This window comes from Manacus candei, unplaced genomic scaffold (genome assembly GCF_025592945.1).
Source record: "Manacus candei isolate 608988 ecotype Guabito, Panama unplaced genomic scaffold, ASM2559294v1 h1tg000086l, whole genome shotgun sequence".
NCBI lineage: Eukaryota > Metazoa > Chordata > Aves > Passeriformes > Pipridae > Manacus > Manacus candei.
Window position 1 is genome coordinate 2,356,749 of NW_026138134.1, and position 11,718 is coordinate 2,368,466.

Here is an 11,718-nt window from a genome sequence, read left to right on the forward strand (position 1 = left end):
GAGAAGCATCCTCGCTGTGCCACACCGGTGCTTAAAAACCCTCCACGGTTCTGCTTCTCTTTTAATTCCAATTTTCCTGACATAGCATGCATATTCCTGGTGGGAATGACAGCCAGTGGAGGGATTTCCATGGGATATGTGGGTTTTGGAGTCTGGCTGCAGTGGGAATACAAGTTAAAGTGACATTAGAGACATAGGTAGAGAAGGAGGGGGAAACTGTGGCATCGAGTGGCCTCATTAAAAGGACACCAGGAAATTAAAGAATTGTTTACTCCATGAAAAGGCACCAAACCAGGAGGGAGAAGAGTGTGATTGTCTGGAGCATCCCAAACCTCTGGGAGAGGAGGAATTCTCTGTAGGACTCTGAGCTCCCAAGGCACACGGTGCAGATGCCAGGATGCCAAGCTCTCTGTGTGTGTGCCAGAAAACCCAGTTGTTTTATTTCTCCCTTTATTTTCCCCCCTTGATGGTTTGCAGAGCAATCAGAGACACGAGGCTGCTCCCAGATCTGGTTTGGACACCCAGACTCCCACAGCAGAAATGTGTTTAATTTCCAGAGCAATAATGATGCCTCTCCCTGTTTTATCCCCTTTTTTTGAACTCTCACAGCCTCCATTAGAAAGAATTAACAAGTTAAATGGGGGAATTCGTTAATCTTGCTTTCTGGGGAAGGACTGCTGACAGACAGGACCCAAGACCATGCCAGTTTGATGTTGTGGAGATCATTGGGCAGCGATGGATGATTCCAGCACCTGAAGGAAGTAGGGCCAAGCTGTGTTCCCGTGTCCATGGGCTGTGCTTTCCCCACACCACACCCTCTGGAGCAGGGACAGCCTGTGGTTCATTAGCTCCCTCTCATCTGATGGAACCAGATGGTGGAGAGCTCTTTACAGGACACACAATTGCAGGGGAATGTCACCATAACAGATCCCAGACCCGGTGAAAATGCCAGGATTTAGTCCCTCACAAGCTGGAGGCGTTCAGGGATGGGCTGGTCTTCGTGGGGAAAAGCCAGGAGAGGACAACCCCATCGCACCCAAATGCCCTGTGTGATTTATCCCAGTGATAAACTGGGAAGAAGAGGCATTTTCCTCACCAGTATATGCTGGCAAGGATACATGCTGGCAAGAGGGTACTGGGGGCACAGTGGCAGGGTTTGAAGTCCCTTTTTCTCTGCTCTGTTTCCAGTTCTGTCCTGCTTAGAAAGGGCTTTTGGGTCTTGATATGCCATGAGCTGCTGAGTCTGGGCACCTTCCCTGCTCTGCTGCTCTTCAGCTCCTCCCACAGTGATTCCCTGGGGAGAGGTTGGCAGCATTCCCGGACCAGGGAATGAGTCCCTGTGCTTCCCACAAGGCTCCTTTGCCACTTCACTTTGGGATCAGAGGAAGCAAGAAGAGATCATCCAAGAGCTCAACAAAGATCCCTGCCCTGACCTCCCTTCCCTCCCCAAAGTGAAATGGGAGGAGGAGAGCCAGACCCAGCCAGGGGCAGCAGCAAATCCAGGGTGCAGGTGGGATTCCCCAGCCTGAGATCCATGCAGGGCATGCTGGTGGCAGTGGGGCCACCCAGTCCCCCTTCACATGGCTCCAAAAGCCACTTGGAGCTGCCAAAACAGGGTCTCTCCTCATTTTTTGGGGGGAGCTGGGAGCATCAGCAGCTGACCTGGCCCCACAGTGACACTCAGGGGGTGCAGAACCCTTCAGGGGAGGACTTGAATGTGCCAAGGGAACTTTTACACCAGTTTCGAGGTGCTGATGCCAACTGGATGCTGTGGCCACTGTCTCCAGTGTTGGGAAGGCTGGAACACCAGGCTGGAAGACAAGGAAAAGAATTTCATCCTGGTTAGTGGCATGCAAGGAGCAGAGGTATTACAGAGATCAGCTCAGGAATGATGGGACCAACAGAGCACTTGGATATTAGGAGAAGGACCCATTTCCTGCCAGGGTGACTGCAGATTCCTCTCCCAAGACAAACACTGGAGCATTGTGGCATCATTTCCAACAACAGCCTGGTGCAGGCTGTGGGAACAGTTGTGTGGAGGGGACACGGTGACCCAGCAGTAACTCAGGGGAAGGAACCTCCCGACCCAGCCACTGACCACAGCTAATGGCACTGGAGGAGGCAATTCCTGGCCTTGTTTTGGGGAAATGCAGGGGAAAAAAAAAGAAAAAAAAAAGGACCAGGTGCAGACACACCGAGCCTGGAGGCTCTGGAAAAGAAAAAGATGACTTTACTGCACATCTGGTGTTGTATCTTCGGTGATTTAACGGCCCAGAGTTATTTAAGGGGGAGCACTCCTGGGAGAGAAGGTGCAAGACAGTGATTAGCTTCTCCTTGTGATTAAAGACAAAGGCTCTGGCACCAGGAACGTGGTCCCAGCAGGAAAAAAAAAAAATAAAAGGAAAATCCGTAGTAACTTCCCAGCAAAAGGTTTTGCCATGTGCCCTGAGACTTGGAGAGGTCTGGGGGCTGCTGATATCGAGGGCAGGGGATGCTGAGAAAGATGAATTCAAGGATGGAGCTCCAGGCTGGTCTCGGTTGCATCATCCAGTTTGGTTTAGAGATAAAACCCCCCTTTGCTGGACTGATCCCTGCAATCCTGGCCTGGCAGAGCCCTGCTGGTTCCATCAGCTGGAGGCAGATCTGACAAACCAGAGGTTCAAGGCAGTTTTGGGGGCCGGGAGGGCTGGCACAGCCATCCTGGGAAGTGAGAGCCAGATCGGAGGCTGGAGCGCGGCTTCAAAGCCGTTGAGGTCTCACTGCTCACATTTGCATCCGTGCCTGCTTTTCATCTCGGCTTTGCCGCCGCCTCTGCTCCCGCTGCTCCTCGGCCCTGGTTTAATTCTCCTAAAACGGCTTGTTTGAAGCACGCCTGACACCTTCAGGGAAGGCAGGGAGTCTCTCCAGGAATGTTTCTCTCTGTTCTGCGGGAAAACAGGCTGCTTGGAGATGACAAAATCATCCCCGGCCATGTCTGTGCTCGTTGCTTGGCCTTTTCCATACGTGTCTGCACCCCAAACTGGGGAAGGCTTTCCTCAGGGGCTCCCAGCACCCAGGCAGAGCTGGTCCTGCCCTCAGGAGCAGTATTTCCTATGAATCAGTAGGCTGGATAATGATTCCACCACCTGTGTGAGCAGTTCTGCTGCAGCCCAGCCCCTGTTAACAGCACCATGAGTGTGGCAGGGACCAGCCAAGCTCCCAAAGGAATTCCAGTAGGAATCTGAGCTGCCCAGAGGTGACATGGTAATATTGCTCCCTTAGCTCTTGCATGAACTTGCTGAGCCAGGTTTATTTTCCCTGGTGCTGCCAGGCATCCTCAGTCAGCCCCCTGCGGATGCTCCACCACTGCCTTGGGCTAAAGCCCTTCTCCATCTCCCTCTTTTCCCAGATCTCAAGGGCGTGGTTTCTGCCAAGAACGATATCCGCGTGGAGATCGTGCACAAGGAGCCGGCCTCGGGCAGGGAGGCGGAGGAGCACCCGACCATCAAGCAGCTGATGGTAAGGATTTCCTTCCCCTCCCTAAGAGATTGCTCCAGGAGTTTGATGGGAACGAGCCCAGGCACGTGTCCTTCGTCGCGTAATCCCCGCTCAAGGCAAAGATTACATCCTGCTCCGGAGATCCACATCCTCCTGCCGTAAAAACTCCTCGAGTGACACCTGGCCAAACGAGGAGGGAGAGCTGGGAGGGGTTTATTGCAGTGGCCCGGCTGCCCTCGGGGCTAATTGCAAAGCAAATTTGCCACCTCAGGCGGGGAGAGCTGCAGAGGGAGGGGAGGCACACAAGGGGTGAGCACGAGGTGATAACGAGCTCATTAAGCAGGGCTGCTTAGAGGGTTCTGTGGGCAGAACCGGGGTGTGGATCTGGGAGCAGATCCAAAGAGTTCTGTGGGAGATCCAAGGTGTGCACAGAGCTGGGGGCAGATCCAGAGTGTTCTGTGGAAGATCCAAGGTGTGCACAGAGCTGGGGGCAGATCCAGAGAGTTCTGTGGGAGATCCAAGGTGTGCACACATGTCTGGGGCCAGATCCAGAGAGTTCTGTGGGAGATCCAAGGTGTGCACAGAGCTGGGAGCAGATCCAGAGTGTTCTGTGGAAGATCCAAGGTGTGCACACATGTCTGGGGGCAGATCCAGAGAGTTCTGTGGGAGATCCAAGGTGTGCACAGAGCTGGGAGCAGATCCAGAGTGTTCTGTGGGGGATCCAAGGTGTGCACACATGTCTGGGGGCAGATCCAGAGAGTTCTGTGGGAGATCCAAGGTGTGCACAGAGCTGGGGGCAGATCCAGAGAGTTCTGTGGGAGATCCGAGGTGTGCACAGAGCTGGGAGCAGATCCACAGGTGTGGGGCCAAAAGAACAGCAAAGAAAGGCAAGTGACTGTAAAATGAGAGTGAAAAGAGCAGGTGGGAAGGGGAGAAGGGATTGAAGAGGCCAGAGGCTGATTTCTAGCCTGCTCAGTGGTTTTTTCCTCATCTAACCCTCAGTTTTTCGGGCAGGACTTGTATGTCCTGCCTGCAAAAGCTGTTCCATGAATTCCCAGTGGGAAGGCAAGGCTGAGTGTCGTGGTGTGGGTGGAATTGCTTGCTGGAATTACCAGAATTGCCAGAGCACTTACACAGCCAGGGAGCCTTAAAGGAGGAGGCAGGAGGAGGTGGAGATCTGGCACCTTATCCCAGAACTGCTGAGGTTTCTCTGCAAGGCCCTTCATTCCCAGCAGGGCTTTGCCCTGAGAAATCCACAGATCCATAGAGGGATTTGCAAGGCTGGAAGGACAGAGGAGGCTGGGATTGGGTTTGGAGCAACCTGCTGGGATGAAGGGGAATGAGAAGCCTCCTCTCCATGGGACTCTGTACATCATCTGTGTGATCAGCAGCACCAAGCCCAGCTCTGGCTCCCATAGAGGGGTCTGGGATTATCCCAAATGCCACTCCAGGCCATAACCACCAGGTTGGAAGCACACACAGAAGAGGAGACACACAGAATATTTACCATTGTGAATAAATGAGGAAGAGGATGGTCATGGGAGGCCAGGCACAGGATCTTGGAAGTCATCCTGAGGACTTTCCTGGGGTATTTGCCAGATCCAGAGGGTGATTCCACATCAGTGGGGGCCAGGAGTAGAGCAGTGGGAGCTGTGCCAGGCACATTGCAATGAGGATTCTGGCAGGGTGGAAACGGTGCAGAAAAAAATGGTATAACTTTTGTTTGAGAACCAGCAAAAAAATGCCTTCTGGGGAGACGTTACAGAGCTCCTGGGTTTGTCAGCCAGACCTGTGAGAGGTGATTTGGTCACAGCTCAGTGCAAAGGGGCTGTTTAGGAGCAAACAGGGTGGCAAAGCTGAGGGTTTTCAGATACAACATGACAGAGACTCACAAGCCTGACTGCTGGACCAGGAGAAGGCGATTCACCCCCTCTCCTGGCCAAATCCAGGCATTTTTCCTGAAAATACAGCAGTTGGAAATAACATCCTTGGATCAGCACTGTTCAGAAGTTGCAAGAGATGATCTGTGGTCTCTGCCACCCTTGCTGGGTGGGTTTGGCACTGGCTGGGACAACCCACCTGCAGGGACAAGGCATCAAAGCCCCCTCCCCTGCCTGGACCAGAGCCTCCCCACCCTCATCTGCCCTCTGCAAGGACATTCCCAGGAAATACTTCCCAATTTCTCATCTCTTTGTAGTCCAGGGACCTCTGCCCTCCTCATCCCGCTCCTCGCTGTGTCCGACAGCCAGTGTGGACACCCAGCCTTCTGCTCAACAGATCCCTGAGAAAAGGCTCCAAGTGTGTCAATGAAATGATGGATCAAGTCAAAAACTTCCTCTTGCTGATGAGCAGCGATGAGACCCCTCTGGCAGGGGCAGGGGGGCAGAGCCCAGCACCTCACCCCTGGACTTTCCAGCTCTGCCCACTCCCTGTGCCAGCATTAGTCCCCCTCTGCTTCCTCATTTGCCTTCTCTGAGCTTCCTGGGAGATGTCCATCCCAGGCTCAACCTCGACAGCATCCTTTGGGATGTTCTTCTCACCCTCATCACCCCTGGCAGCTTAACAGCACTGGGAATGTCGCTGCCATGCAGGGCTCGGGGTCGTTCATCGGCTGTAAAGGAGGAGCAGCCGCGCCGGCAAACAGCTGCTGCCTCTGCACTCCCCGTCCTGGCCCCATCCCGGCCCTCAGATCTAGCACAGCCTGACCTGCTGAATTTCGGGATCCTGTGCCCTTGCTCCTCGGTTTCCCACCGTGTCCCTCTCTGCCGGAGCGTTCCTGGCCCCGGAGTGCCAGCGGGACCCTCCTTCCTCCCCCAAACGCTGCTGCCTTTGTCGTTCTCCAGCCATCTGTGACCTCAGCGGCTCGCCGTGCTTTTCACAAATAATTATTCATGCATCTCTAAATTCATTAACACCTTAGGATACGCGTCACGCTGGCTGATTTGCATATGTTCACATCGCCTCAGCGCCGCTCCCCACGCTCCTGTTCTGCCAGGCAGTGCCTACAGGCAAGGAAAAGGCTGCCAGCTCTGGTGGCTGGAGGCAAAAGAGCCCGATAAAGGGTCTGATCCTGGGGAAAACAAATCACAAGAGCAGCGTTCTCCCTCCTGCCGGGATGCTCTGTGTCAGCCTGGCTGAGCCCGAGCTGGGAGGAGAGGGATGAGGAGCATCCTCAGCCCCGGCGTGGCGTCACAGCCTCTGTTACCATGGCTGGGTTCGTTCCTGGCTGATTGGACCCTCTGCCTCCGTTTCCCCACCTGTGAAATGAGGCTGGGGATCCCAGAGGAGCCACCTCCACTGCCTGGAGCAATCAGAGACAATCCCCAAGTGACGGACAGGCAGGAGCATTCCAAGTCAAAAGGGTGACCGAGGCATCACCTCTGGTTCATATTTGGGGTGGAACAGTGCAAATAACCAATCCAGAGACAGGTTGATCTTTTCCTTGCTCTCCTTTCATTCCTGTCTCCTGAAGCCCATCCCGCTGCTCTGAGGGCTGTTCCCAGTTTGTTCACAGCCATCACAGGTGATCAACACCAGACCCTTTTTCCAACCAGGAGCTCAGCTCAGTTCCCTGCAGAAGAGAAAAACTCAAAGAAGCAGAATTCCCATTCAGGGTGAGGCTCATCCCACCTCCAGCCCAGCAGACACGGCATCCCTTTCTCTGCCTTTCTCCCTGAAAAATGCTCCACATGCCCAGAGGCCGGTGCCACCACAGCCCTGGGAAGCACCAGCAACCTCCAAGCTGGCAGATCCAGGTCTGGATCAGAGCCAGGCTGCACCTCCACGACATCCAGCCTCACCTGGGAGGTCCAGGACACATCCCTCCTGTGCAGCCAACCCCTTCCAGTGGCACCAGCCCATCCGAAAGCAACATTTTGGGGAGGGGTGGAGTGAGGTGGTGCAGCTTCAGCTGGGATAGGCAGCACACACCCATGGTGGGAGTTCACATCACCAGGCAACCGAGGCCAGAGCTGCTCTTTGAAGGCGATAAAGCCTTGTCCAGCTGGGAGTTCCCAGGAGTTTGTTTTTTTATTCATGGGCTTGTCTCCTCCCTGCTGGGAGCAGAGGAAGCCACTGTTTGGGAATCACCTCCAACATCCCTCACCCTGTAGGGTCTGACCCACACCAGTGCTGCCAGTGGCATCCCATTGCCCAACTAGCAGGAAATACTGTAAGGAAATATTGTCACCCGGAGCGAGGGGTGGGGAGACACGTCGAGCCTGCCAGTCTGGGGGCTGCTCAGGGACCCAGAGCAGCACTTTACAGAACATATTGTGTCCTCAAAAGAGAGCCAAGAATTTTGAATCCTGTTGGATTCGCCATCCCAGCTGCAAGTGGCTTCAGCTGGTGGTGTGAAGTGCATCCCTCAGCCACCCTGATCCAGGAGGGACCGGCGAGGTTTGGGCGTTACACCTCGATGCCCAGCTAGCTCGGGGATGGTGAAGGCTGCTGGCGCCCGGCACTGCCAAGCAGGATTAAGTCCTGGCACGAAATTCCCGGGATTGGAATGTTGCTGGCAGGAGGGGAATGGCGGGCACGCGGCTCTAACAGGCGGGTGCATCCCCAGCCAGGTACAGGGCAGCGCCGAGGAGCACATTGGTGCTGTCACCGGCTGGAGAAAGCCACGGCTCCGGGAAAAATAGCCCGGGCACGACGCTGGAGCATCCCGTGCCAGCGCACTTGGTCATTCCTGCTCTTTTTCCATGCATTTCCCGCTCTCCCTTCGTAACGCCCATTAATACTGGTGACGAAGTGAACTTCAGTCAACTTTCCTTCCCTCCCGGTGTTTACCCAGCGGCGGCAAAGCGGAAGCGACGCTAATGAGCATCTCAGCACCTGCTAATTAACGCCGTAAGGTCGCATCGGGGCTGAGCCGCCACGCAGGTTTAACAAAGGTCACGTTAATGACCGGCTGTAGTGGAGGAGTTGGCGATTCAGTGATGAGATGGCACTTTATGGGGGCTCCCTGCAGCCCCCAAAGCCACGGGGTGCGGCCGGACCCAGAGCATCCTGCCAGCCCCGGGCACAGGTAGGGTCCCCACGGGACTGGAGGGGCATCCCAGTGCCTGGATCACTGCCACCATCCCTGCAAGAGCTACAGAAAACGGCTTAAAACACCCCGTCAAACCCGACACTAATTCCACGGAGGTTTGGTCCCAGCGGGACTGTCCCCTTGGTTCTAACCTCTCTTCTCCCCTCTCCACCCCTGGGTCTTGCCCTGCCCGCCCAGGTCACACACGCCAAAAACCAGCCAAATCCAAGGAGGAAAAGTGGATTTTCCTTTTCTTTCTGAGCCAGGACTTGTGAAACCCTTCTTGGGTTAACACCCCCGATCCCTGCCTTTGCTGCGATGCTTTAGGGGATTTAGGGAGTCGCTGGGGCCAGCCGAGCAAAAGAAACCTCCACATCCCATTTTAGTTGCACTGGTTTAATCCTCGGCGACAGTTGTATTTATCCAGGTAAATCAATGGCTGATAGAGGGTTTTTTTCCCTAGGAAAACTCAGGTACTTTAATTTATTGCCTTTAACAGCCACATCAAAGGCTTTCGGGAGATGAACAGCAAGCGCCGCGGGGTGAATTTCCACAGCTACTTACCACCTTAAAGAGGAGAGAATTTGGGCAATAAAAGGGGATTTGAGGGCTGCTTTGGGGCTGTGATCCCAGAGAAGCCAGGCTGGATGCGCCCGATAAATACGGGAGAAGATAAAAAAAGGCAACTGAGAAATTGGTTGATAATTATTCTGCTTCCTGCACAGCCCCCCGTGCCGAAGGAGGGGTAATTAAAGCGTAGTGTAATTAATGTGCAACTTGCCCTTCCCCCCTGATCACGGCCAGCCTTCAAGGGAATACTGAGGTGACCAAGTTCAGCTGAGGAGGGAAGGATGAAAAGAAGGGGAGGAAAACAGCAAAATAAGGAGATTTTGAGGGTGTTGCTTTGGCCAGGTGGTGCAGCTCCAACCCTCACCACGGTAAATAAATTCACTTTCTGCATCAGCCGGGCCTTTTTTTGTCCAAAACAGAGGGAAAAACAACCTGTAACCCAGGGAATCGCGAGGCTTTTTTTTTTCCGGCTCCGCTGCTCTCCGACACCGCCCCGCTGGGGCATCCCCGGGCACAACCGGCTGGTGACAACTTCCCTGTGCCGTGGGGCTGATGACGGGAGTGGGGCTCAGCCCACGTGGCGTGGGTGGTGGGGGGGACAGCCGGGGGCCGCCGGGGGCCAGGGGACGCTGACCCCCCCCTCGCATCCTTTCCTAGATGGACCGGGGGGAGTTCCAGCAGGATTCGGTGCTGAAGCAGCTCGAGGTGCTCAAAGAGGAGGAGAAGGAGTTTCAAAACCTGAAGGTGAGTCAGGCCATGGGGACATGGCCCCTCTCTGTCCCCAGCCCCATGAGGAGATGGGGCTCAGAGCCCCCCGGGTCATTCCTGGCAGAGGGTCTGCACGCCGGGGTGCCGGGCACAGCTCCCCGTGCCCACCCCCGGGCAGGACCAGCTCGTCCCTTGCCTGGCATTGCTGCTGCCAGGCTTTCTGTCCTTGGGCCATGTCCCCAGTGCTGGTCCATCCCAGAGGGCTGTCCCTGTGTGGGGAGGGATGCTTTGGTACCCCTGGCAGTGTTTCCTGGCCCCAGCACCGGGGGGATAACATAAAGGTGTGTGCCAGGAGAGGGCAGTGCAAGGGGCACCTGTGCCCCGATCTGGAGGGGGCTGAGCAGGGTGGGACACATTGGTGGCATGGGAGGACATTGCTGCTGCGGGTAAGAGGGGTTGGTGGTTGAGGGTGTCCTCCAAAGGGGGGCTCTGAGGATGGTGGAGGGTGTGGAGAAAAGACTGAGGGGAGACTCATCGGGGTCTGCAGCTTCCTCCCGAGGGGCAGCAGAGGGACAGCACCGATCTCTGTGACAGGACCCGAGGGAATGGCTGGAACTAGCTGGGGAGGGCTGCGTTGGATCCCAGGAAACGGTTCTTCCCCAGAGGCTGGTTGGGCACTGCCCAGGCTCCCCAGGGCAGTGGGCACAGCCCCAAGGCTGCCAGAGCTCCAGGAGGGTTTGGACAACGCTCTGAGGGATAGGGGGGAATTGCTGGGGTGTCTGTGTGGGGCCAGGGGTTGAACTCAGTGATCCCTGTGGGTCCCTCCCAACTCAGGATATTCTATAATTCTTGCACGTGCTGGGTGAATGGGCAGGGTGGGCACCCCAAATGCCACAGGACCCAGGGAGAGCAGGCACCACCAACCTGCCTCTGCTTTCTCCCACTCTGCAGGACCCCACCAACGGCTACTACAGCGTGAACACCTTCAAGGAGCACCACTCCACCCCCACCATCTCGCTGTCGGGCTGTCCCGCCGACCTGCGCCCGGCCGGGAAGCAGCGGGTGCCCACGGGCATGTCCTTCACCAACATCTACAGCACCCTGAGCGGGCAGAGCCGCCTCTACGACTACAGCCAGCGCTTCGTGCTGGGCATGGGCAGCAGCTCCATCGAGCTGTGCGAGCGCGAGTTCCAGCGCGGCTCCATGAGCGACAGCAGCTCCTTCCTCGACACCCAGTGCGACAGCAGCATCAGCAGCAGCGGGAAGCAGGACGGCTACGTGCAGTTCGACAAGGCCAGCAAGGCCTCCGCATCCTCCTCCCACCACTCCCAGTCCTCTTCCCAAAACTCAGACCCCAGCCGGCCCCTGCAGAGGCGGATGCAGACGCACGTTTGAGCCCCCCCGGGGGCCGCTCGGGACCCTCCGTGGCGCTCGGACAGTGGCGCCCGCCGGCAGCGGCGGTGGGAAGAGGCCGGATCCAGCCCCCGGAGCGGGGCTGCGGGGCGGGGGGCCGGCCCAGCACCACCCCCCTCCCCGGTACATGCTAAGCACAACCCCGCCGAGGACGCGCTGAGCCCCGGGGAGCCGGAGCCGCCCCCTCCGCGGGGCTGGGGACGCCCCCGGCCCCACCGCGCCCCCCCAGCCGCTCGCCTCCGCTTCCCGCTGCCCTCTCCCACCCGGCTCCTTCCCTTCCCTCGTCGTGTTCGGTGTCCATACTTATAGAGTCCGTTTCGGGGGGGTTTTGGGGGGGTCCCGCCACGTGGGACAGGATGGGGGGGACATCGGTGGGACAGGGACCCCCCGGGAAGGGCCTCTCCGGCTGTATCGCGGCGCCGCGGTCAATACAAGAGGTGTTTCTCGTGGCACGCCTGGGCTGGTGGCCACCCCCCGGGGACATCGGCTTTTCATGGTGACACTTTGGCCGGCACAGA

At 56.7% G+C, this 11,718-nt stretch overlaps 1 protein-coding gene and 1 long non-coding RNA gene across 6 annotated transcripts in view; one reads left to right on the plus strand and one right to left on the minus strand.

Moving 5' to 3' along the window:
- Positions 1-11,652, plus strand: part of KIRREL3 (kirre like nephrin family adhesion molecule 3) — a 358,997-nt gene extending 347,345 nt beyond the window's left edge. For all 5 annotated transcript variants that reach the window (XM_051812422.1, XM_051812424.1, XM_051812425.1 and 2 more), the window contains 3 exons: positions 3,389-3,498; positions 9,737-9,823; positions 10,739-11,652. In XM_051812422.1, coding sequence (XP_051668382.1) covers positions 3,389-3,498; positions 9,737-9,823; positions 10,739-11,182 — 641 coding nt within the window. In that variant the 3' untranslated portion in view covers positions 11,183-11,652. The remainder of the gene's footprint in view (positions 1-3,388; positions 3,499-9,736; positions 9,824-10,738) is intronic.
- Positions 1,720-6,292, minus strand: LOC127482290 (uncharacterized). Its single transcript, XR_007908487.1, has 3 exons — positions 6,184-6,292; positions 4,985-5,155; positions 1,720-1,811 (listed from the first exon to the last, which is right to left on the minus strand). It is a non-coding gene; the product is annotated as an uncharacterized LOC127482290 (long non-coding RNA).
- Positions 11,653-11,718: the final 66 nt, after the last annotated feature.